The 23,901-nt window shown below is 36.4% G+C and overlaps 2 protein-coding genes across 7 annotated transcripts in view; one reads left to right on the top strand and one right to left on the bottom strand.

The window, feature by feature from the left end:
- Positions 1 to 23,901, top strand: part of ACAD11 (acyl-CoA dehydrogenase family member 11) — a 101,593-nt gene that overhangs the window by 34,368 nt on the left and 43,324 nt on the right. For 2 of the 6 annotated variants that reach the window (XM_084989687.1, XM_084989688.1), the window contains exons 9-13: positions 5,360 to 5,431; positions 11,446 to 11,523; positions 12,178 to 12,316; positions 16,769 to 16,876; positions 18,538 to 18,636. In XM_084989687.1, coding sequence (XP_084845813.1) covers positions 5,402 to 5,431; positions 11,446 to 11,523; positions 12,178 to 12,316; positions 16,769 to 16,876; positions 18,538 to 18,636 — 454 coding nt within the window. In that variant the 5' untranslated portion in view covers positions 5,360 to 5,401. Of the gene's footprint in view, positions 1 to 3,152; positions 3,205 to 3,588; positions 5,432 to 11,445; positions 11,524 to 12,177; positions 13,538 to 13,811; positions 15,228 to 16,768; positions 16,877 to 18,537; positions 18,637 to 23,901 lie in introns of those variants that run through there. The other 4 variants (XM_001924765.6, XM_084989686.1, XM_084989689.1 and 1 more) reach the window with 3 other exon arrangements.
- Positions 19,651 to 23,548, bottom strand: ACKR4 (atypical chemokine receptor 4; the record flags this gene model as incomplete). Its single annotated transcript, NM_001097430.1, is given in 2 exon segments — positions 19,651 to 21,111; positions 23,502 to 23,548. A coding segment is annotated over 1 exon segment (1,053 nt). The 5' UTR covers positions 21,103 to 21,111; positions 23,502 to 23,548.

Genomic DNA, 23,901 nt, shown 5'->3' with positions numbered 1-23,901 from the left:
GTGGTTTTTGACTTTTCTTTTGTTAATGTGGTGTATGACATTGATGGATTTGCATATGTTGAACAATTCTTGTAAACCTGGGACAAATCCCACTTGGTCATGGTGTATGATCTTTTTTATATGTTGTGGGATTCAGTTGGCTAAAATTTTGTTGAGAATTTTTGCATCTATATTCATCAAAGACATTGGCCTATAGTTTTCTTTTTTGGTAGTATCTTTGCCTGGTTTTGGATTTAGGGGGATGGTGGCATCGTAGAATGTTTGTGGGAGTATTCCTTCTTCTTCACCTTTTGGAACAGTTTAAGGATGATGGGTATAAGTTCTTGTTTGTATGTTTGATAGAATTCGCCTGTGAAGCCATCTGGTCCTGGACTTTTATTTGTAGGGAGTGTTTTTATGACATATTCAATTTCATTTCTAGTGATCTGTCTGTTCAGTTGATCTATTTCTTCTTGATTCAGTTTTGGCAGGCTATAAGTCTCTAGAAAGTTGTCCATTTCTTCCAGGTTGTCAAATTTGTTGGCATATAATTGTTCATAGTTTTTTTTTTTTTTTTTTTTTTTTTTTTTGTATTTCTGCAGTACCTGTTGTGATTTCTCCTTTTTCATTTCTAATTTATTTGGGTTTTTCCTCTCCTTTTCTTGGTGAGTCTGGCCAGAGGTTTGTCAATTTTGTTTACCTTTTCAAAGAACCAGCTCTTGGTTTTATTGATTTTTTTTCTTTCGAATCTCTATTTTATTGATTTCCTCTCTGATCTTTATGATTTCCATTCTTCTGCTGATTTGAGGTTTTCTTTGTTCTTCTTTTTCTAATTCATTTAGGTGGTGGGTTAAGTTGTAGATTTGAGATTTTTCTTCTTTTTTTGATAAAGGCCTGTATTGCTATGGATTTCCCTCTGAGCACTGCTTTTGCAGCATCCCATAGATTTTGAGTGGTTGTGTCTTCATTATCATTTGTCTCAAGGTATTTTTTAATTTCCTTTTTGTTTTCCTCATTGACCCATTGGTGTTTTAGTAGCGTGTTGTTTAGTCTCCATGTAGTTATTTTTTTCTCATTTCTTTTCCTGTGGTTGATTTCTAGTTTCATGCCATTGTGATCCGAGAAGATACTTGAAATAATTTCTATACTCTAAATTTGTTGAGGTTGGTTTTGTGCCCTAGTATGTGATCCCTCCTTGAGAATGATCCATGTACACTTGAGAAGAATGTATATTCTGAATTTTTTGGATTTATTGTCCTGAAAATGTCAATTAAGTCTAACTTTTCTATTGTGTCCTTTAGGATCTCTGTTGCCTTATTGATTTTCTGTCTACAGGATCTGTCCATTGATGTGAGTGGAGTGTTAAAGTCTCCTACTATGATTGTATTCCCATCCCTTTCTCCTTTTACGTCTATTAGGATGTGTTGTAGGTATCTGGGTGCTCCTATATTAGGGGCATATATATTGACGATTGTAATATCCTCTTCTTGAGTGGATCCTGTAACCATTAAATAGTGTCCTTCTTTGTCTTTCTTTATGGCCTTCATTCTAAAGTCTTTTTTTGTCTGATATGAGTATTGCAACTCCTGCTTTCCTGTCTTGTCCATTGGCATGAAGTATTTTTTCCCATCCCCTCACTTTCAATCTATGTGTGTTCTTTTCCCTAAGGTGAGTCTCTTGTCGACAGCAGATGGAAGGTTTTTGCTTTTTTATCCAGTCTGACACTCTGTGTCTTTTGATTGGAGCCTTCAGTCCATTGACACTTAAGGTGATTATTGATAGATATTTCTTTATTGCCATTTTAAACCTTGTTTTTCAGTTGATTCTATTTTTCTCTTTTCTTCTTTTCTTTTTTTGGTTGGATGATTTCGATTTATTTTATGCTTGTGTACTTTTTGGTTTTTGTGAATGTAGTGTTTGGTTTTGATTTGTGGTACCCTGTTTTTTTAAGTATGTTAACCCTTTCTGGTATCAGCTTGCTTTAGCCTGATAGTCGTATAGGTTCAAACACATTATTTTTAGAAAAGAGTATGGAGTTTCTTACTTTCCTTCCCCACATTCTATGATTTTGAAGTCCTTTTTTAACAGCTTATCCTTTTGCTGTTCCTTGTCTTTATCATCACTTTTACAGTAGTTTTTTCCCCCCTTTTAGTTCTGTATGCTGGCTTATTTAAGTGATTGCTTTCCAATTGTGATTTTTCTCCATCCTATTTCTTCTTCTTTTTTATTTAGAGTATTTCTTTGAGAATGGGTTTAGTATTGCTGTACTCTTTTAGCTTTTGGTTGTTGGAGAAATTCTTTATTTCCCCTTCTATTTTAAGTGATATTTTTGCTGGGTAGAATATTCTAGGCTGCAAATTTTTTCCATGTAGAACTTTGAATATATCTTGCCACTCTCTTCTGGCCTGTAGTGTTTCTGTAGAGAAATCAGCTGATAGCCTTATGGCGGTTCCCTTATAATTAACGCTTTGTTATTCTCTTGCCTTTAGAATCCTCTCTTTTTCTTTACCTTTTGCCATTTTTATTATACTATGTCTTGGTGTGGGCCTGTTTGGGGTCAACTTGTTTGGGGCCCTCTGAGTTTCCTGTATCTTGATAGCTCTTTCCTTTAGATTTGGAAAGTTTTCAGACATAATTTCCTCAAATTTTGTTTTTGTCTTTTTTGTCTTTTTAGGGCCACATCCATGGCATATGGAGGTTCCCAGGCTAGGGGTCTAATCAGAGCTGTAACTGCCGGCCTATGCCACAGCCACAGCAACACCAGATCCAAGCTGCATCTGTGACCCACACCATAGCTCACAGCAACGCCGGATCCTTAACCCACTGAGTGAGGCCAGGGATCGAACCCACAACCTCATGGTTACTAGTTGGGTTTGTTTCCACTGTGCCACACAGGAACTCCAGTACTTCCCTTTTGACCTCAGTGTCTCTCAGACTGCAGAGGTCTGTTTCACTGTTTTCTGCCTCATGTGAATTCTGTTCTTTTAGCTGGGAATGTTTCCTGAGCTTCTTTATCTTGCTTATGTTTTTCTTTTCCTGTGAGTTTAGGGAAGCTAAACTGTAGTCTTGAAGGGCTATTTCTATGCACGAGCACCCTTTGTATTTTGTGGGGGGTTACTATTTATTTTTGGCATGGGAGTTTGAATATTTACTTTCTCTTTCTTCCATGTGAGTGGCCGTCATGCCAAGGGGCTGAATATGTTTCCAGGGAGAAGGAGGCAATGGGTAAGGCTCGTAGTCAATGCCTGGTTGCTGGGCTCTTAATTGCAGCAAGGACTTACAGGAAGGTGATGCAGGCTACTCCTAGTTGCAGGGCCCTGGGAAGAGGTAATGAGCCTTAGGCAGATTTACAAGTTACCCAGGGAGTTTGGTAGTAAATCTCTTCTATGCTTGAAGTTAAATTGACTTCCAATATAAAGGAAATAGCCATATTAATGATTTAAAAGGATTTTATGCCAACTTGAATGTATAAACTTTTAAAAAAAATTTTATCAAAATACAGTTGATTATATGTTGTGTTAGTTTCAAGTATACAGCAAAGTGATTCAGTTATACACATATACACACACATATATATATATTCTTTTTTCATATTCTCTTTCATTATAGGTTTTTACAAGATATTGAATATCATTCCCTGTGCTATACTGTAGGTCCTCGTTGGTTATTTTATATGTAGTAGTGTGTGTATGTTAATCCCAATCTCCTGATTTATCCTTCTCCCTGCCTTCCCTTTGGTACCATAAATTTGTTTTCTATGTCTGTAGTCTATTTATGTTTTGGAAATAAGTTCATTTTTTATGTTCCACATATAATTAATATCATATTATATTTGTCTTTCTCTGGTTTACTTCACTTAGTATGATAGTCTCTAGGTCCATCCATGTTGCTGCAAATGGCATTTTTTCTTTCTTTTTTTTTGGCTGTCGGGTGTAGAAGTTCTCAGGCCAGGGATCGAACCCACACCACCATAGTGACTGGAGCTACAGCAGTGAAAATGCTGAATCTTAACCTGCTAAGCCACCAGGGAGCTCCAGTAGCTTTGTTTGTTTGTTTGTTTATTTGACCATGTCCAGGCCAGGGATCAAACCTGAGCCACACTAGTGACAGTGCTGAATCCTTAAGTGCTAGGCCATCAGTGAACCCTATCTCATTCTTTTTTATGGCTGAGTAATATTCCATTATACATGTGTATTACATCTTCTTCATCCATTCATCTATCTATGGACGTTTAGCTTGCTTCCATGTCTTGGCTATTGTGAATAGGGCTGCTGTGGTCATTGGGGTGCCTATATCTTTTCAAATTATATAGACTTGAAAATATAAACTTTTAAGGATATCGGTAAAATTCTCAAATGTTGCCTTCTAATATTTGTTACTTACTTGTACCTATTTAAAGTTATGTATTACTTAAATGATTTATTAAGTTTTAAAATGTTCTCTTCCACCATCACATTGCATGAAACTTTACTCAGACATTTTATAAACATCTCTGAAATCCATGTTTCCATCAGTGCAGCATTTTTGAGGCATCTAATACACTTTTTCCAACCACGCTCTATCTAATATGTGGGGAAAATGGCACTTACTGAATGCATAGATAATGTCATCTCTGGAAATTCTGCTTCTGCCCAAGCCATAAATATCCATGGTATAACATTAGGACAGTTGTGTTTTACAGTTCATCTTACACATGGATATTTGTGATCTCCACACCATAACAGATGACTTCATTATGAAGATGCTGTTCTTCATAATGATCTTTAAAGGTCTTATTTATAATGATGTCCAGTGGTTGTCTTTGTAAGGCATATACTAAGAATAGTTATTAAATTTGTGTTCAGTCTCTTTGCTTTCTTGTTTAGAAATTTTGACAGGTGATTTCAATAAAGATTTTAAAAAACTTTTTTTTTCCTTTTTTGGCCACCCACAGCATATGGGCCAGGGATCAGATCCGAGCCACAGTTATGACCTATGCCACAGCTGCAGCAACACCAGATCCTTTAACCCACTGTACCACACTGGGGGTGGAACCTATGTCCTGGCACAACAGAGACACTTCTGATGCCATGGGAACTCCTCAATAAAGATTTTAAACTCTCATTGATTGAGGCCATGCCAGGCCTACGTTTTCTCCAAAAAGTACTTTAAGCACTAAAGTTTAATGTTTAAAATAAAGTGATTCTATATTCCTCCCATAATATGAAAGACTTAAACAATTAATTATGGAAATTCCTTCTGAGAGACATTTTGGGGGAAATGGAGGGAGACTTCACACTCTATTCAGAAATCTATACTAACGATTTTGTAAATATTTTTATAAAGAACTTTTAGTACCGCACTACCCCAGACTGATACTACCCAACACCTGTTTGTGCAGACTAGGACAGGCCAGGATGTTCTTACTAGAGTGAAGAAGTTTATGCAGCAACACATCCTTCCAGCCGAAAAGGTGAGTGTTATATAAACAAAAAGAATATATTTGTGCTCCAGGACTGTTAATGAATTACCTCTGTTATCTCTGCTTCTAGAAGTACCATGGTATTATTTCTTTGCAATCAATCCTTACCTAGGGAGTTCCTGTCATGGCTCAGTGGAAAGAATCTGACTAGGAACCATGAGGTTGCGGGTTCAATCCCTGGCCTCGCTCAGTGGATTAAGGATCCAGTGTTGCCATGAGCTGTGGTATAGGTTGCAGGCGCAGCTCAGATCCTGCAGTTGCTGTGGCTGAGGTGTAGGCTGGCAGCTGCAGCTCCGATTAGACCCCTAGCCTGGGAACGTCCATATGCCGCAGGCGTGGCCCTACAAAGCAAAAAAATTTAAAAATCCTTACCTAGATGCTCCTCCTCACCTTAGCACTGAACTGCTACAGAACCTGACCTGGAAAAATGCCAAGCTCCTAAGAGATGCCAAAGGAATGCCACAGATAAATTGGTGGAATTAAAAGTAATTCAGCAGGAGTTAGCTGTTTGTAAAGTTGAGATCTTAAATATGTTAGAGTAAAACACTCCCTTGGGGGCCTTTTCCTAAGGCACCAATTTTCAGCCTTTTTTTTTTTTTTTTTTTTTAATGGGCCCCTCTGAGAATTAAGAGAACAATAGACAAGAGAGACATACCCAGAAAATTTTGTATGTCATTTCAAGCCATTCACAGATACTAACACCACTCCCCCCAAAAACTACTACTTTAAGGTATTAATTTCAGCAAATTCACTGAAATTACAGATGTGACACATTCATTCCGATAATCAGTAATTATTAGGTAATTACTAGAGAACCATCGAAAGTAAACAGAAAGAACAAGAAGACAGAATTTATGCTTCTACAAAGCTTGTACTTTAGCATCGAAGAAGACATTAATAAGAGATGATCAATGCTGTGAAAGAAAGATAAAAGCTATTGTGAATATATGTAAAGGAAGTTTGGCGGAGTATGTGTATAGGTAAATACCTGGTATAGGAATTGTGATTTTTGTAATTATAATGATTCTGGTCCATTTTGCCACCAGTTAGGTGGTCTTAGGCAAATAACTATCTCTCAGAGCCTCAGTTTCTTCACCTACAATATGAATAAATTTTCTGTGATTCTGAGAGGTCTAGAGCTAGATGAGCTAAATCAAATAGGAAACTGAAAAGACCAAAATTCTTTATGCAAAAATGTTCAGAGTTGAGGAGTTCCCACTGTGGCACATCAGGCTAAGGATCTGGCATTGTCTCTATGGCGGCACGGGTTTGATCTCTAACCCGGCACACGGGATTAAGGATCCGGCATTGCCACAGCTGTGGTGTAGGTCACAGCTGCTGCTGGGATTCCATCCCTGGCCCAGGAACTTCCATGTGTGCAGGTTCAGAGTTGATATGTGTTTAGAGAGCAGTTACTGTTGTTGCTTAAATTATATGAATAATTATTTTTTGGTGAAGATCTGGCATGGGATGGTCTTTGCTCAGAGTAGAGTAACTAAAGAAAATACTATTTAAATAAGAGGAAGTGCTTCCTAAATTAGTCACCCCTTCTATGTGTTCAGTGGTTAAGGTATCATTTTGGGTAAGAAACCCAACTAGGATCCATGAAGATGTGGGTTCGATCCTTGGCCTTGCTCAGTGGGTCAAGGATCCAGCGTTGCCATGAGCTGTGGTGTAGGTCAAAGACGTGGCTCAGATCCTGCATTGCTATGGCTGTGGCGGAGGCCAGCAGCTGTAGCTCCAATTCAACCCCTAGCCTAGGAACTTCCATATGCCCTATAAATAAATAAATAAATAAACAAACAAACAAACAAACAGAACTTCCATATGCCCTAAAAATTAATTAATTAATTAAAATAAAATAAAATAAAATTTAAAAATATTTACAAAGACCTTTCAATAAAATAAAATGCTTTACAATAAATTTAAAAAGCAGTCTATAGGTGTAAAGGAAAGATTGTCAACATTTTGTGTGGCAAGGAAAGCCATAACCATTTTGTGTCTGCAGATCTTTGAAATCTGGAATATATCTGTATCTAATAATGGGACATTTTTCTTCCTTTAAAAACTCGTATCAACATCTGTAAAAACATTTTATCCTGTAGAGTGTTCTGAACAATACTAATCCCTATTTGTGAAAATACACATTTGAAATGATACTTGGAGAAGGGTTATTACCTTTTTCAAAATATAGAGGGAAGCCTATAAAATTCTATCCAATATTATTACAACTACATTTATAAAAACTAAAACAGTTATATCTAGAAAATAAGATTGTATCATATAATACACCAACATCTTAATAGTACATATCTTTAGCTAGTAAGACTCTTGATGACTTTTTCTTAATACTTTACTTATTTTTCCAATTTTTTATAATAGGAGAAAATAAGGTTCATTTATGCTATTCTCATGACCTTTTGAAACTCCTTGGATATCATAAAGTGAGAACATAACCCATGATCTTACGGATTTTAAATTGTTAAAAGGCAATTTTTCCTGGGGTGGGGGGGTTGAGAGAGGGGGAAATTGGTTAAAGGTATAAACTTCCAGTTATAAGATAGATAACTAGGGATGTAATGTACAACATGATGAATATAACTGACGCTGCTGTATGTTATATGTGAAAGGTAAGAGTTTTTATCACGAGAAAAAATTTTTTCGGTTTCTTTAATTTTTTTATATGAGCTGATGGGTATTCACTAAACTTATTGTGATAGTCATTTCATTATATATGTCAAATTATTATACTGAATACCTTAGACTTATACAATGTTATATGTCAATTATATCTCAAAAAAAACTGGAAGAAAAATAATGAAAAAAAGACAATTCTTTCTGTTTAAAATGGATAAGGAGTCCTAAAAATAGCATGTTAGACAGGAACTGGCAACATGACATATTACTGAGAACACACTTTTTTTGGGCCACACCCTCGGCATGCAGAAGTTCCCAGACCAGGGATCGAACCCAATCCATAGCAGTGACAATGCCTGCCAGAGACTCTGACAATACACTTTTAACATGGTGATAGCATTAGTCATATTTTCCTACTGAGTCTAATAATGAACTGTTGCTTCTCTTTTTCTAATGGACTTGAATTCCAAGTGAAAAACATATCATATTCCAAAATTATTTATAGGCTCAGATTTAAGATTCTGAACCAATATACTCCAAAGCAGTATCTCAACTAGTGAAAGAGAAAGTTAGATGTTAAAGGTGACATTTGGGGAGAACTGATCAGGCACCAAGCATCTTTTCTGCTCTTGTTTTTCATCAGTCAACTTTTTCATACTTTAAGAATTAAAGGAAGCTTCTTTGTAATGAATTTTATTTTTATCCATTTGCCTTTTTTTTTTTTTCCTTAGGTAGTTTATTTTAATTCTAACTCCTACCATACCACAAATAGATTTTGCGGATGTCCAGAATGATAGATCTTAGAACAGGAAGTATTAAATAATACAAGTTTTTAAACAATTATGTAAGTAGCACAATTTGATTTCTCAAAACTGTAGTATCACTGAGAGGTAGTCAGAGATGGGGAATTTCTACTTGTATTGCATAACGCATTTCTTATCAAATGCAATTGTATTGACTATTTCCATGGCAATGTGAGGGATAGAAATAATAAACAACCCTAAACAGGAAATCTTCCAACTTAACTAACTTCCTGATAGAAATGACAAGTGCTCTGCATCCTGGTGCCTTTGAAAGAACCATCCTTTGTCTTCCTGAAGTTTTCACTAAATACAACAATACTCTAAACTAGCCATGGTTCTACAAAAGGAATACTTTGGCCTATGACTTATGTGACTGTAAATTGGTGGAACAGTTTTAGAATTTTGTAGTATGAAGTTTTGGCCAATGTTTATAGCTTTTCATCAAGTACTAGCCTAGGTATACAAAATGAGTACAGAGATGATTTGATAGCAAAATATTGGAGAGTGCCATTTAATTTGATTCAAGTTGCACAAATAGGCATTTTTGTTTTATGTGGCTAGTTTTTAAATTTCAATTTACCTATCTATCTTATCACTTTATTTACTATTCCTCCTTACAATTCAGATGTTTCTTCTAGGATCAAGCTCCTTTAATGAGAATCTGCTAACAAACTTTTGTCTCTCTTTTCCTTTTTTTTTTTTTTTTTGGACCAAGAAAAGGGAAGTAAAGATTCTCTCTGTAGCCACCATACCTTTTAACCATTTATATTTTCTTTCTCTTGAATTTCTGTGCTTCATTCAGGAAAGGAGGAAATTCTCCAGATCTTTCTTCCTGTTTATTTGTTTATTTATTTTTGGCTTTATCTTTCCACTTTTCAACCTTATATAGAGCATTGCATCTCAAAATTTGGATTGCATTTGAATTGTCTTGGGAGCTAGTTAAGATTACAGAAGTAAGAATATAGAGGTAGACTCATTGAAATCAACACTGGATCCCTAACCCACTGCACCACAAGAGAACTCCTGGCCTATATTCCCACGTCTGCCCTGAGTGGTGGGTTTTTGTTTTTGTTTTTATTTTCTATTTTTTTCCACTTAGGTTTTGTTCATCAGGCATCTTGGTGGACAGGGCCTGGGCCTTTGGGTTTTACCAAGTGACTGATACCACCAAAGTTTGAGAACCACTGCCACTAAGTTTTTATGTTTAATTAGGTTTTTCTTGGCCTCAAGTTGCATTCAGTTCTTTTTCAAATTTGTCTGGCTGGGTTTGATGGTCCTTTGTCATCCCTTTGATTCCTTCCTTTATTCCTAAAATCTACTAGATATACACTTTATATTCTGTATTTGGTCATGATTCTATCTGTGATCTTTGGAGAGTGTGATTCTGTTTTGTTGAACTATTGTTTTTGCTAATTCTTGCTAATGGTGGTTTGTTACCTTGAATGCTGAGTATTTTTTTCATTCTGAATGCCCATTCTTTGGAATGGATTTTACCCACAAGGATTATTTAAGCCTTTAAAACAAAAACAAAAAAAAACAAAAAAAAAGCAAAAAAAAACTCTTTCTTCCAGAGAGAATTTGCAGTTGCTGCTGCCAGGTGTTTTCAGGCACTGTCACCAGGAAGACTGTAAACTTAATTTTAGAGGCCCATAGGTCTTTGAATTCAGATCTCAAACCTGGGTGAAGATAGGCTTCAGGTTAGAAATATTTTTGGGTTTTTTTTTCTGTTTCATCTCTATATGACCAGTATTCCTTTTGTTTGTTTGTTTGTTTTTGGCCATGCCTATGCATGTTGAAGTTCCCGGGCCAGGGATCCAACCCTCGCCACAGCAGAAACCCAAGCTGCTGCAGTGATAACACTGGATCCTTAAGCCACTGCCCCACAAGAGAGCTCCTGGCCTATATTCCCATGTCCAGCACTGAGGGGTGGGTTTTTGGTTTTGTTTTCTATTTTTTTCCACTGAGGTTTTGCTCATCGGGCATCCTAGCTTTGGTGAAAGGAAGTGGTGATGGCTGATCCTCCCTCTTGCCCTCTTTGGGGCATTTGGTTTTGCCTCCTGACCCCTGTCAATGTGGCCTGTTGCAAAGTAGGGCCCAGGCTATTGTGCATCAGCCTACATCCCCCTGGGAAGCTTGTTCCCAGGGCTCTCTCACACCAGAAGAGTCAGGTTTTTTATTCCTGGTCTCTGAGGAATGTCCTTATTTTCCTTCCATGCATTACTAGAAGTATTTTTAAAATTATTTTTAGTATTTTATGCAGCACTTTTAGTAGTATACCTGGGAGGGGATTCTATGAGTGTGACATATTGCTGAAAATGGAACACTTAAATCTTGGTGTAGGATTTTGAAAGTAAATTCTCTAATATCAAGGCAAGCATAACTTTGTGAGGAACAAACATCTAGAATTTTTATACTTCTCTATCTGGTTTTAGAAAGAAATTTTATTGATTCCACAGCAACTGAAAAAGCCTCTTCACCCAAATATGTTTACTTTGGATATTAGCAGTTTATTGCATTATTTATTTTGTGTTTAACTGTCGAATTTTTTCCCCTTTATATTTTAAGGAGGTAATTGAGTTCTATATTCAAAATCAAAATTCAGCAGACAAATGGAAAAAACCTTTGATGATTGATAAACTCAAGGTAAGAAAAATAAAAGAAACTTAAAATTGGAGAATTTATATGCAGGGGTTTTTTGAGACCTTAGTTTGTTATTGCATCTGTTGTTATAAATGTAGAAGATAATTATATCAATTATAACTTTTTTAAAAGAAAGTTAAAAATAGAACCTCTAGTATACAAATTAGGTTACATAGTGTGTAGGTATGATATGTGATGAAGACAGCTTTTTACAGCTGTTCAAAGAAAAGAAATAGGATCAATACTATTCACTACCATCTGTCACAGACTGAAATTGAGGCAGGACATTTCTCCCACATGGGCTTAATCAAAATTTCATGATTTCAGATTTTAACAGCAACACATGTTAGAAATTCAAATGCACAAAATAGTATATTTGGCATAATTACACTCAACTGAAGAAGATTTTATAAGCAAATTTAGTTTTTCAACCAAATGTAAGATAGCTTGGTGGAAAAGTCATTTCTTTAACTGTTAAGAAACTGTTGATTTATAATGAATTAATAACCTCTTTGTTTTGTACATTGTAGGATACAATGAAATAAATAGCTTTGAAATAAATAGTTCAAAAAGCATAAATACCAATATCTTTGAAAAATATACTCTTTGGGGTCATTTTAAGTTATGATCACTCTGGCATATTCATCACCTTGACAGGAAATGGCCAAAGCAGAAGGCCTGTGGAACTTGTTTTTACCAGCTGTAAGTGGTCTCAGCCAAGTGGACTATGCCTTGATTGCTGAAGAAACAGGAAAATGCTTTTTTGCTTCAGAGGTCTTTAACTGCCAAGCACCAGGTTAGTACATTATTTAAAAATGGAACTTGTCTTGGATATTTTGAGCAATGATCAAAATTTCTGTATTTTATAAGGAAGTTTTTCTACACAAAGTCATTGATTTATAAATTTGTCTATAATTTTACTTTTCAGTTACTTTGACTTAAGTATTTAAAAATAGATCTAAAGTTCTCATTGGATTGTTCTTTTGTTAAACATCATTAAGCGTATTAGTGAATAGAAGTCACCACCAAAAGGATTGGCAATATAGGTTTTCCAGTTTCCTGATCAAGTATTGAATATATCCGTAGTTAGTTAGAATGGATAGAGTTTCAAATCTTTTGGTTAGCCTCACTGTCTGTTTACTCACCAGTTATTTATCAGTTGCCTACTATATGTCAAGTACTGTTTTAGGTACTTGGAGTGTATCATGAAATAAAATGCACAAAGATTCCTGCCCTCATGGAGCTGACATTCTAATGGAGAGACAAAAATAAACAATAAATTAAATAAGTAAATTATATAGTAAGTTTGAAGATGAAAAGTGCTTTGGAGAAAAACCCCAGCAATGTAGGGGAGCTCAGGAATGCTGACAGAAAGGGAATGTGGAACAATTTAAGATGGAATGTTCAGAATAAGCTTATGGAGAAAATGATATTCAGTAAAGATTTAAAGACCATGAGAGGGTTAGACATGCTGATATTTGGGGGGGAAGCATTTTAAGCATAGAAAACAGAAAATGCAAAGACCTTAAAGCGTATGATTGGTATATTTCAGGAAAGGCAAAGAGGTCAGTGTGGCTGGTAAAGAATAGCAGAAGATATCAGAGAGAAAAGGGCTTTATATGTCAGGACTTAAGGGCAGGTAGGGGCTTACTTTCAATGAAATGGGGATTTAAGCAGAGAAGTGACAAGATTTAAAAAGATCCCTATGTTGAGAATTAACAAAAGGAGGAAAGGAGGGAAGCAGGGAGTCTTGTGATGGTCCTGGTGAGAGGTGATGGTGATTTGTTCTAGGGTAGTAGCAGTGGAAAGGGTGAGAGGTGGAAAGATCTAAATATACTTTGGAGGCAGAGCCAAGAGGATTTCCTGATTGGTTATATGGTATTAATGGGAAAGTCAAGGCTGCCTTCAGGGACTTTGACATGAAAAATTGGAAAGATGAAGGAAGGAGGCCAGCTTTTCTTGAAAAAGTTAATATAGAAGGAATAAACCAGAGTTTAGGATTTTTATCTCATCATGTGTAGAGCTATTACATCATGCCACATAGGCAGCATAATTTTGTGGAAAGAGCTGGTAGTCTTTTGTATAAAACTTTTATTCTTGGAGTTCCTGTCGTCGTGGCACAGTGGAAACAAATCCAACTAGGAACCATGAGGTTGCAGGTTCGATTCCTGGCCTTGCTCAGTGGGTTAAGGATCCGGTGTTGCTGTGAGCTGTGGTGTAGGTCGCAGATGCGGCCCAGATCCCACGTCGCTGTGGCTCTGGCGTAGGCCGGTGGCTATGGCTCCAATTAGACCCCTAGCCTGGGAACCTCCATATGCCATGGGTGTAGCCCTCAAAAAAAGACAAAAGCAAAAAAAAAAAAAAAAATTTTTAAACTTTTATTCTTGCCACTCATAGTATGAAACAGATTTTATATTGTGACTCAGTATGTAGCATATATACTTGTACATGTATGTTCATGGATGGGCGAATTTATAGAAATGAGGGGAGAGAAACATATATTACTGAAAAAAGGCTTCGTGAAACAGTAATTTCCCTTACTACAAGAACTCATATATTTTCCACTGAGCCTAATCTAATTTTTGAATTTTGATCTATTTTTATTTTTAGGGAATGCTACCCATATTCCCTTGAATCAATACTATGACACATTAATGGGTCATAATATGAAAAATAAGACATCATTGCAGATGCAGCTCTACACTATTTCTCCATTCGACCTTTGAACTTTTTTACTAGATGGTCATAAACTTTTTTATAGTGTTAACATTTCATGAGTCTATCAGTTGTACTATCTAAATATCAGCTAAAAATTTTAAATTAGCAAGTGAAATACATTTCTTTGACCAAAATATGAGAAGCAATGTCCTCAGCAAATAAGATGTGTAAAACCATAGGTAGAAGACTAGGCATTTTCTCTTTGTGGTGGATAGATCTTCACAAAGGCCTTTGGGCCATTGTGTCTCAGAGCATTGTATTTGCTTTATCCAAAGCAGATAAAGAAGAGACTGTAATTGATGCCAGTTAAATACTTTGGGAGGTTTCTTAAGTGTATATGAGATGAATTTCTACTCAGGATACCCAAATTATTTCCCAAATGGAAAATAGCTTATGGGACATATATGTAGTCTTGCAATTTCTTTTGTTTTTTTGCCCATCCAGTCATATGGTATTGTATATTGAAATGTTGCAAATAGTCGTTTTAACTCTTTTTTTTTTTTTTTTTTTTGTCTTTTTAGGGCTACACCTGTAGCATATGGAAGTTCCCAGGCTAGGGGTCGAATGGGAGCAGCAGCCGCCAACCAGCCACAACCACAGTAATGCCAGATCTTGCTGCATCTGCCACTTATGCCGTACCTTGCAGCAATGCCAGATCCTTAACCCAATGAGCGAGGCCAGGGATCAAACCCACATCTCATGGATGCTAGTTGGATTCTTAACCCACTGAGCCACAGTGAGAACTCCATTTTAATTCTAAAGTTATCACTGGAAAATTTAGAGGCCTTTAGGCTAATTTTGGTGAAAAATTTTCTCTTTTGTGGAAGTAATTTATCTAGGCATTTTTTTTCCCAACCTCTAAATGATAGCTTTGGTTTGCCATCTTCTCAGAATAAACTAATTTCTGGAAAGTTTTTATTCAATATTTACCTCATTCAAACTTCAACAAGAAACAATGAATTTACAACAAGCAAAAAAAAATTAAAAAACAATGAACTTCCTTAATTATAATGCAACTCATTTTCTCCCTTGGCTGAAAAGAATTTTAAGCTTGTGTTAATCTACTAGGAATTTTGTGCTTTTTTTTTTGTCTTTTTGCCTTTTCTAGGGCCACTCCTGCGGCATATGGAGGTTCCCAGGCTAGGGGTCCAATCAGAGCCGTAGCTGCCTGCCTGCACCAGAGCCACAGCAACACCAGACCCGAGCCAGGTTTTCGACCTACACTACAGCTCACAGCACCACCAGATCCTCAACCCACTGAGCAAGGCCAGGGATTGAACCCGCAACCTCATGGTTCCTAGTCGGATTCGTCAACCACTGAGCCATGATGGGAACTCAGGAATTTTGTGCATTTTAGTATCACTTGGGCCCTTCAGGAGGGTCTGAACAGAGTACAAACATATTTTGAGAGACTTAACTTGAACTTAGCTCAGTTTTCATAGGCATTTCAGTAACTGTCCTTAGCATCATTGTAAGCAAGGATATTTTAAAAATTCTTCCTAAAGTAATCAGTATTCAAGGGAAAGGTTTTAGATAGTATTTTTAGAAATTTCATGGGAATGAAAATCAGAAAAGGCATTTAAAGAGTTTTGCTCTATGGCAGACAAGAAGTATTCTTTTCACCTGAGAGTGATATAGCAATGTGTTGTGTAATGCACAGTGCCTTCTGAGGGCTGAAGAGTATCTTTGAAGTTATCTACTGTCATTTTCTATCCAGGGCAGGGATTCCAAGTTTAGCATCCTTGAGATATTACCTGTTCTTTTCTAGATGGTAGGGGGTCACAGAAGAACAATGTTAGCAGTAAAGAGACAGTCAATTACTATGTGAGGTCAAAGGAAGGAGAAATTTCTGATTGCACAATTGGAGAGTCTTCACAATGGTGGTGACTCAGAAGCAGAAATGTACTTAGGAATGACAAGTACAGTTTCACCCAAAAGAAAGCCTGGCCCAAGCAAACTTGTGGAAGTTAGAAAGCACAGGGTGTGTTCGAGGAATCAGAGTCTCAGAGCTGGAGTCTCAGTAGAATAAGTAATGTTAATTGTCCGCCAGAAGCATTGCAGTCATTCCTAGTGGAATGTATCTCCAAGATGGCAGCAGAGGTTAGCCAAGTCAGATATCTTCCTCAGTCCTAATAAGTTAAAACGCATTAGAGCCATACTTCATTATGATGAGGTAAACAAGCATCTATGATACAGAACAAATTGAATAAATAGGCAACAAATGTCATGTACTTAACTTACAGCATACCCTCCTTATAAATTATATTTACTGTTATGTTTCAAAATAATTTGTTAGTAAATATTTGCTTTAAAAAGATTCATGTCTAGAGTTCCCTGGTAGCTCAATGAGTTAAGGACCTGGTGGTGTTACTGCTGTGGCTCACGTTCCATCCCTGGCCTGGGAATTTTCATATGCCACTGGCATGGCCAAAGAAAAAAAATTCATGTCTATGCTATCTATATAAAGTTTGGATTTCATATTGGTAAAATTTTAAATTTAAAACAAATGCTTTTAATTATTTTATAATAGACACAGGGAATATGGAGGTTCTCCACCTCTATGGAAGTGATAAGCAGAAGCAGCAGTGGCTTGAGCCTCTTCTTGAAGGAAGCATTGCCTCCTGCTTCTGTATGACAGGTAAGAGCAAATCAGTCACCTTCTCCCCTTGTGCAGTCACACTTCCTGCGTTATTATAGATGAACTGAAGGAATGTGGGATATTGGCTCCTGTGTTTCAGACACTTTTGCCTGGGGCAGAAATGTGAATATGTTTGTGGTAAACCCAGTTTTAATTTTTGGCATTTTTAAATGTGCAAAATAAAATTGTCCTCCTCTTTGGGAGGTTAGCAGTTGATGTTTTCTGGTAGCCTGCTTTAGGCATTAGTACCAGAGTAAACCTAGTTTTATAATCTTTTGACCTGAATTTCTAAAATTGCCATCTATGGATGTTTAAGATCTTTTTTACCCTAATGGATGAAATTCATTTTTGTGATAATGTTACACTGATACTGAAAAACTACTCAACTCTGCCATAGACTCAAAAAACAGAACTTTGACCAGTGCTGGTCATATAGTTCAGATTACAAACATGTGAGGAAATAAAACTAGGCATGTTAATAAAAATGGGTTTTGGTACCTTCGTACATAGGAAATAGTAACTAAGGACTCTTCAAAGGACAAAAATCATTGCTTCATAATTGAGTTTAGAATTAAACTAAATTTCACCTCGTCATAATTTTGGCCAGATTCTGTAAGATTGCATACATTTACAATAGCACAACTGATCTCCATTTAAATCAGGAAGAGGTGGGATTTCCCGTCATGGCTCAGCAGTAACCAACCTGACTAGTATCCATGAGGACGCTGGTTTGATCCCTGGCCTCGCTCAGTGGTTAAGGATCTAGCATTGCTGTGAGCTGTGGTGTAGGTCACAGACACAGCTCAGATCCCGAGTTGCTGCGGCTGAGGTGTAGGCCTACAGCTGCAGCTCCAATTGGACCCCTAGCCTGGGAACTTCCATATGCCGCAGGCGTAGCCCTAAAAAGCAAAAAAACAAACAAGAAATCAGTGGGAGGCATGTTTTGAACACCTGCACTGTGCCATGTTATCAAAGCTCTAATTGGAGGTTACAAAATAAATAGAGTACACAGGAAGAGGGTCTCCAGTTTTAGAAAGAAAACACATAAAACATCTGAAGGATCCATTTGAAAGAGCAGCAGACTTCTGTGATTGATAGCTAGCCTGTAAGTTCTAAAATGCCATGCAGTAAAGCAGTTTCATAAAGGTGTCCTATGGAAAACGTTCTAAGCATTAAGCAAGCTTTTATAATGTAAAATAAATAAATTGGTGAAAGAATTCCTAATATAATTTGCAAGGCACAGTTATAAATTTTTTAAGATACTAGAGTTATGGTGAGGAAATCTGGCTTTCAAATATGTAGTACAGATTTCTTTCCATTGTGGGAAGTAAAGAACAATATTTTTTAATGTACTTTTGATGATTGGAGAAAGGATTGAGTGAGTTGTATCCCAAGTCATGTATTGATAAGAATTCCAGGAACATAATTCAGATAGCTGATCTATCTGAACTATTCTAAATATTTCATTCATTCATTCTCCCAGTGCACATTTATTGAATACCTACTATGTGTAAGTTGTAGGAGAACTATGGTGGAAGAGGGGAAGGATAGGAAGAGGAAGAAGACAAAGATGCCTCTGTCCTCAGAGTTCACATTTCTTAAGTGTCTTTATAATTGATGATATATGCCTGCCTGTAAATTCAGCCTTTGCTTATTTATAGAGCCTGATGTAGCTTCAAGTGATGCCAATAATATTGAATGTAGCATCCAACGAGATGGTGACAGCTATGTAATTAATGGCAAGAAATGGTGGATTAGTGGTGAGTATTCAGATGGAGCTAGATGCTGTGCTAGAATAAGACACATGATTATTCATTTCATGATCACAGTTCTTTAAATTCTACCTTTGAGAACATTTTCAAATTTAGAAATAGTTGATAAAAAGAGAAGTTAATTTTAAAGTTCTGTCTTGATTAGGTGATGTTTATTTTAAGAGCAGAAAGTGTCTTTTTTACAGTTTGTGAGAGAGAAAATTCATATTAGTACACACTATTTTGACCTTTGTGATTTCTATTAAAATTAAATTTTAACAGGGACATATTATATACATGGATTGTAATAATTTATATATATAGTTATTTTTAAACAGATACGCAATACATGCTATTAAAAATAATTTATTCTGGTACATGTTTTCATTGCTTAAAAATGCAAGTTGTAGAGTTCCCAGTGGAACTCTACAACTTGCACAGTGGAAAGGAATCTGACTAGCATACATGAGGATGCAGATTTGATCCCTGGGCTCGTTCAATGGGTTAAGGATCCAGCATTGCCAAGAGCTGTAGTGTAGGTCGCAGACGCGGCTTGGATCACAAGTTGCTGTGGCTGTGGCGTAGGCTGGCAGCTGTAGCTCCAATTCAACCACTAGCCTGGGAGCCTTCATATGTCATGGATGCAGCCCTTAAAAAAAGAGAAAAAAAGAAAAAAAATTCAAGTGGTTAAATGAAAAACAAGGGCCTTTATACATAGGAAAATATATTGTTTAGTCAACCCTCAGACTCGCATAAATGGATGAACCCTTTAGGAAATTATAAAAATTAAAACCTAGTTAAATGTAGTGGTCTGAGGATTGCTTCTAGAGTACACATGATAAATCTAACAGGACAACAAGTTTATTACTAAAGAAAGTTGACATCATAAAAGCAAATTATATGTTTAGAAACTTACCTACCAGGAATGTATTAAAAGGCAAGAAATGCTGGGTTTGTTTTTTTGGGGTTTTTTTTTTTTTTGATTGCTAATTGTTTTTCTTTCTGGAGTTTTATGAAATCACAAATTATGAAACAGGAAAAAGGAAAAATATTAAATTTTGCTGCATAGTTATTTTCTTATATTATAATTTTGATAATTTACAATAATTATAAATCACCCTTAATTTAGGCCTCTTTAATCATTTGTTTTAGATGACCTAACTTACAGTATTATTCTTACAATGCCTATTACTACTGTTTTCCTTTATTGTTAATTTTCATTTTCATGTTTTTTACATTTATTATTATGTTTCCTCTTTTTCTTGGCTTCTATCCCACCCCCCCTTCCCCACCCAACCTCTTTTCTTTTATACATTGCCACTACAGTGTTTGAGATTTGAGTTTCAGAGTAATGCAGATGTTTGATCTGGGGGAAAAGCATCATTCATGTGTATCAAAGCAAGACACAGAGCGGTTTTATATTTAAATGCTGAAAGTGCTCGTTGGTTCTGTAACATCTTCAGAATCGAAAGGAATCTCCTCCACATTTTGTCTTTGTCTTCTCCAGGACCCATATTTCTTGGCCACTTTCATAATGTAGTTTTTAAAAGAGGCTCCCATGAAAACATACAGGACCGGGTTGAGGCAGCTGTGAAAGAGTGCGATGCTCTCTGTAATTTGGATGGCAACATCCATGCGTTTGCTCATGTCACAGTCAGTGATCAGGGAGTAGATGATGTCTATGGCTTGGCAGAGCTTGACAATGTTATAAGGCAGCTGAGTGACGATGAAAACTAGGACCACTGTGAGCAGAACTTTGAGGGGCCGAGATTTTTTAATGTTTGGCATCTTGATGAGAGTCCTTGCTGTGATGAAGTAGCACACTCCCATAATAAGAAAGGGTATTACAAACCCAATGCAGATTTCCAGCATTTGAATCAGTGCTTTCATGGATGTTCCTAGCTGGTATGGAAAGATGGGTACACACCTCGCTTTGTGATTGACTGTGTAAAAAACCAGCTGAGGTATACTCAGCAAGATGGCAGCCATCCAGACACAGAAACAGATGAGCAGGCACAGTTTTCCCACTCCTGGTTGACTGGGGCCTTTCGTTACTGCCCAGTATCTGTCTATGCTGATACAAGCCAGAAACTGCATTCCAGAGACAAAGTTGACTGTGTACAAGGCTGAAGTGACTTTGCACATGATTTTCCCTAAAACCCACCCATGAACTGCATTAACTGCCCAGAAGGGCAGAGTGAATAGAAGGAGTAAATCTGCCACTGCCAAATTCAGGATGTACACATCGGTTTTGGTTCTCTGCTTTTTGTAATAGGCATAAATGGCCACTACTATGGAATTGCCTGCAAGTCCAATGATGAAAGCTACTGTGAAGAAGACAGGCAGGAAAACTTTGGCAAATTTTCTGACCTCTTCTTTTATGCAGATCACTTCATATTGACTATAGTCATGGGTATCATTCATTTCATTTTCCTCATAATAGTAATCTGTTGACTGGTTGTGTTCCAAAGCCATGGCTCCACTCTAAACGGCAAAAAGAATACAGGATATTCATTTTAATATTGCTTAAATGGAAACTCTTTTGATCTAGCATATGTTTTATTCTTTTGTTAGAGAATAGATTCTTGCCATAGCATATGTGAGCCTGAATCTGCTACTCTGAAACTCTTTAATGGAAGCCACATTGGAGTATAGCTCCAAGATAGGTTTTTCATCCTTTATTTTCACAAGTCTGTGAACAGGGGTTGAGATTTATAGAAAGATTAAAAAAATGCCACAGGGAATTTTCTTAATTATTAAACCCTATAACTTTTACATATATGACTTTGTGATTCTTAATTTATTCTTTACACAATAAATTAAAATTTAATATAAATTATTTTATTTATTTAAAATAAATATTTTACTTTTATTTATTTATTAATTTATTTTAAAATAAGTTAAATAAATTATCTCACCATTTTACTTCAGTTTACTAGTTGGCTTCTATAAAACAAAGTCTCCTCTAGTCAGCCTCCCTCCTAAACCTGTCACTACATGCTGGTTGTAAACTACTATTTGATAGCACTGTCATTCCACTCATCGCCTAAGCCTTAAGCTTGCACCGTCCTTCATTTCTTCTTTATGTTCATCCCTGATTTCCAGTCAGCCTCTAAATTCTGATTTTACCTTCTAAATAGGTCTCCAGTCTGCCTCCTCCATTTTACCTGTGCTCTTTGACACATCCACGTAATTCGACATTATTACCTGGCCTGTTATAATATCTTCCTAAATGGTGTCCTGCTGTTCTCATTCCTCCTTACCATCTCCTTGTCAAAAACATTTTTCTTACTGCCATCAAAGTGCTCTATCTAAAGTGTCAGTCTGTCCCTTTCCTGCTTTACTCCTCACCTGAAAGACACATTTCTTCATCTGAAAGATACAATCTAAGCTCCTTGGCATGATACCCAAGGCTCCTCCATTATCTGGTCCTAGCCATGCTTCCTGCCACATGCCCCTACGGTGCACCCTGCTCCACAGACAGTAAAGGTACTGATTTGCCAGCAGTTTTCCAGCACATACCATGCTGCAGCCCATGTCTATATCATTACCCAAATGTTCTTTTATCTGATATACTATTTCCTGCCCTTTCCTTGAAGGGCCAACTCCTACTCAGTTAACTTGGATGTCACCACTCAAGAAGACTTTCCCGATCTGATAGATAGCTTTCAGAGAATTGAACCCATCCTATGCAAGACATGTTTCCCAGGCTACCATTTCCCTCTTTGCTCTAAGTTCTCTAAGATTATGGCCTGTTGGATTTATATTTGTAATTAATACCTGAGAGAGTGTCTGGCACATTCTAGGTGCCCAGCTAATATTTGTTAAAGTACAGGTTTTACCGTAGGTGTTATGCTATTACTCTAGAATGGAAAGATGATACTCCAGGAATCTCCTGTCTCATCATTAAGTTATTTTACTATATTGGCTATTAACACTCGGTAATATTAAGATAAGCTTTCACAGAATTCACAAATTTTAAAATATATGAAACAATAACTTTGAATATTTTTATTATAGTGCTGAGTTTTACTTTGCTTTTTCCTTAGCCGTTCTGTCTCCATCAGGTTATTTTTGTCCTTGGAAGTATTTCATATATTCTTATAGATTCATTTAATGAAAAATAGTGTGCCAGTTTGTGCTACATTTACAAAAGAATATTCTTATACTTTCTAACCTTTCATGGCTGAGTAAAGCAAAGTGAAGAAGGCCCCCCTGAGGAAAAAACCACATAGAACTGCTTTCATTATGTAAAAACCAGGTGCTCACAATTTAAAATGGCTATTTTATCCTTGAAGTTATTTGAAAAGTTCTGATCTGGAAGACTAGTCTTCATTTTCTTATATGTTAATTATTAACACAACACGAACTTTGTTCTTTCTTTCTCTTTCATCACAGAAATCTTGAACCTGGTGATAATATAATATGGCCAAACCGTATAAGGTATTAATGAAAGATACTTTTAAATAAGAATTAATTGTACAAAAAAATACAGGTAAATAAGAGTAGGAGTGGAAATTATTTGCAGAAGTTATCCTTCTGGCAAATACATAGAAACACACTTAAATGCCTTTATAATTATTATAAGAACAAAAAAATTAGTGTTTATAAAACAAAGCAGGAAAAACTGGTATAGCAGAACCTATTATTAGCAAAGTTTTTTAGGCAAGTAATGGTATTAAAATAATATTTCTTCTTGCTATATTCATATTTTTATTTTGAGGTTAAAGTGTATAACTTTTTCAAATAGCTCTTGTTTGCATATGTAAACATGCATCAAGACTCCCTCTACATAGGTAAATAGGTAAAGTCCTTGGGCTCAAAAAATAAATCATATTCAAGTCTGAGTGAAAAAAGAAAGGAAAAAAACCAACCTGTTTCAGTCCGCAGAGAGGAGCAGTCTTGAGTGCAGAGTAAAATCAAATGAACTCTCCAACTCAGGCTACTTTTGTTTTCGTTTTACACCCCGCCCTTGTCTTACATCCAGGAGGGCTTTCCGGAAATTTAACCTTGTGAGCACTTATCTTTTATTTTATGTATAACCATCCTGTGAAGTCAAATCCAAATTCTTAAGTATCCTAGGTTCCAAACTTGAAAAAATTCAATCTTGTTTCAAAAACTACAGACGTTTCAAAGTTCCACTTAGCCCAAGGGAACAAGAACATGCCAGCAGCTGAGGCATGATTGCCAAACCAAAGCAGCTAACAAGTACTTGTAGATAGCATCTAGACAAATATTCTCTAAAATTATTTTGTCTGAGAAAGAACAAAATGA

Source organism: Sus scrofa, chromosome 13 (assembly GCF_054392235.1).
Source record: "Sus scrofa isolate SSC_HxYL_T2T_F1_AM1 chromosome 13, Sscrofa_HxYL_maternal_Yorkshire_Landrace_v2.0, whole genome shotgun sequence".
Taxonomy (NCBI): Eukaryota; Metazoa; Chordata; class Mammalia; order Artiodactyla; family Suidae; genus Sus; species Sus scrofa.
The sequence above is the reverse complement of the archived record's forward strand: the minus strand, read 5'-3'. Positions and strand labels throughout refer to the sequence as shown.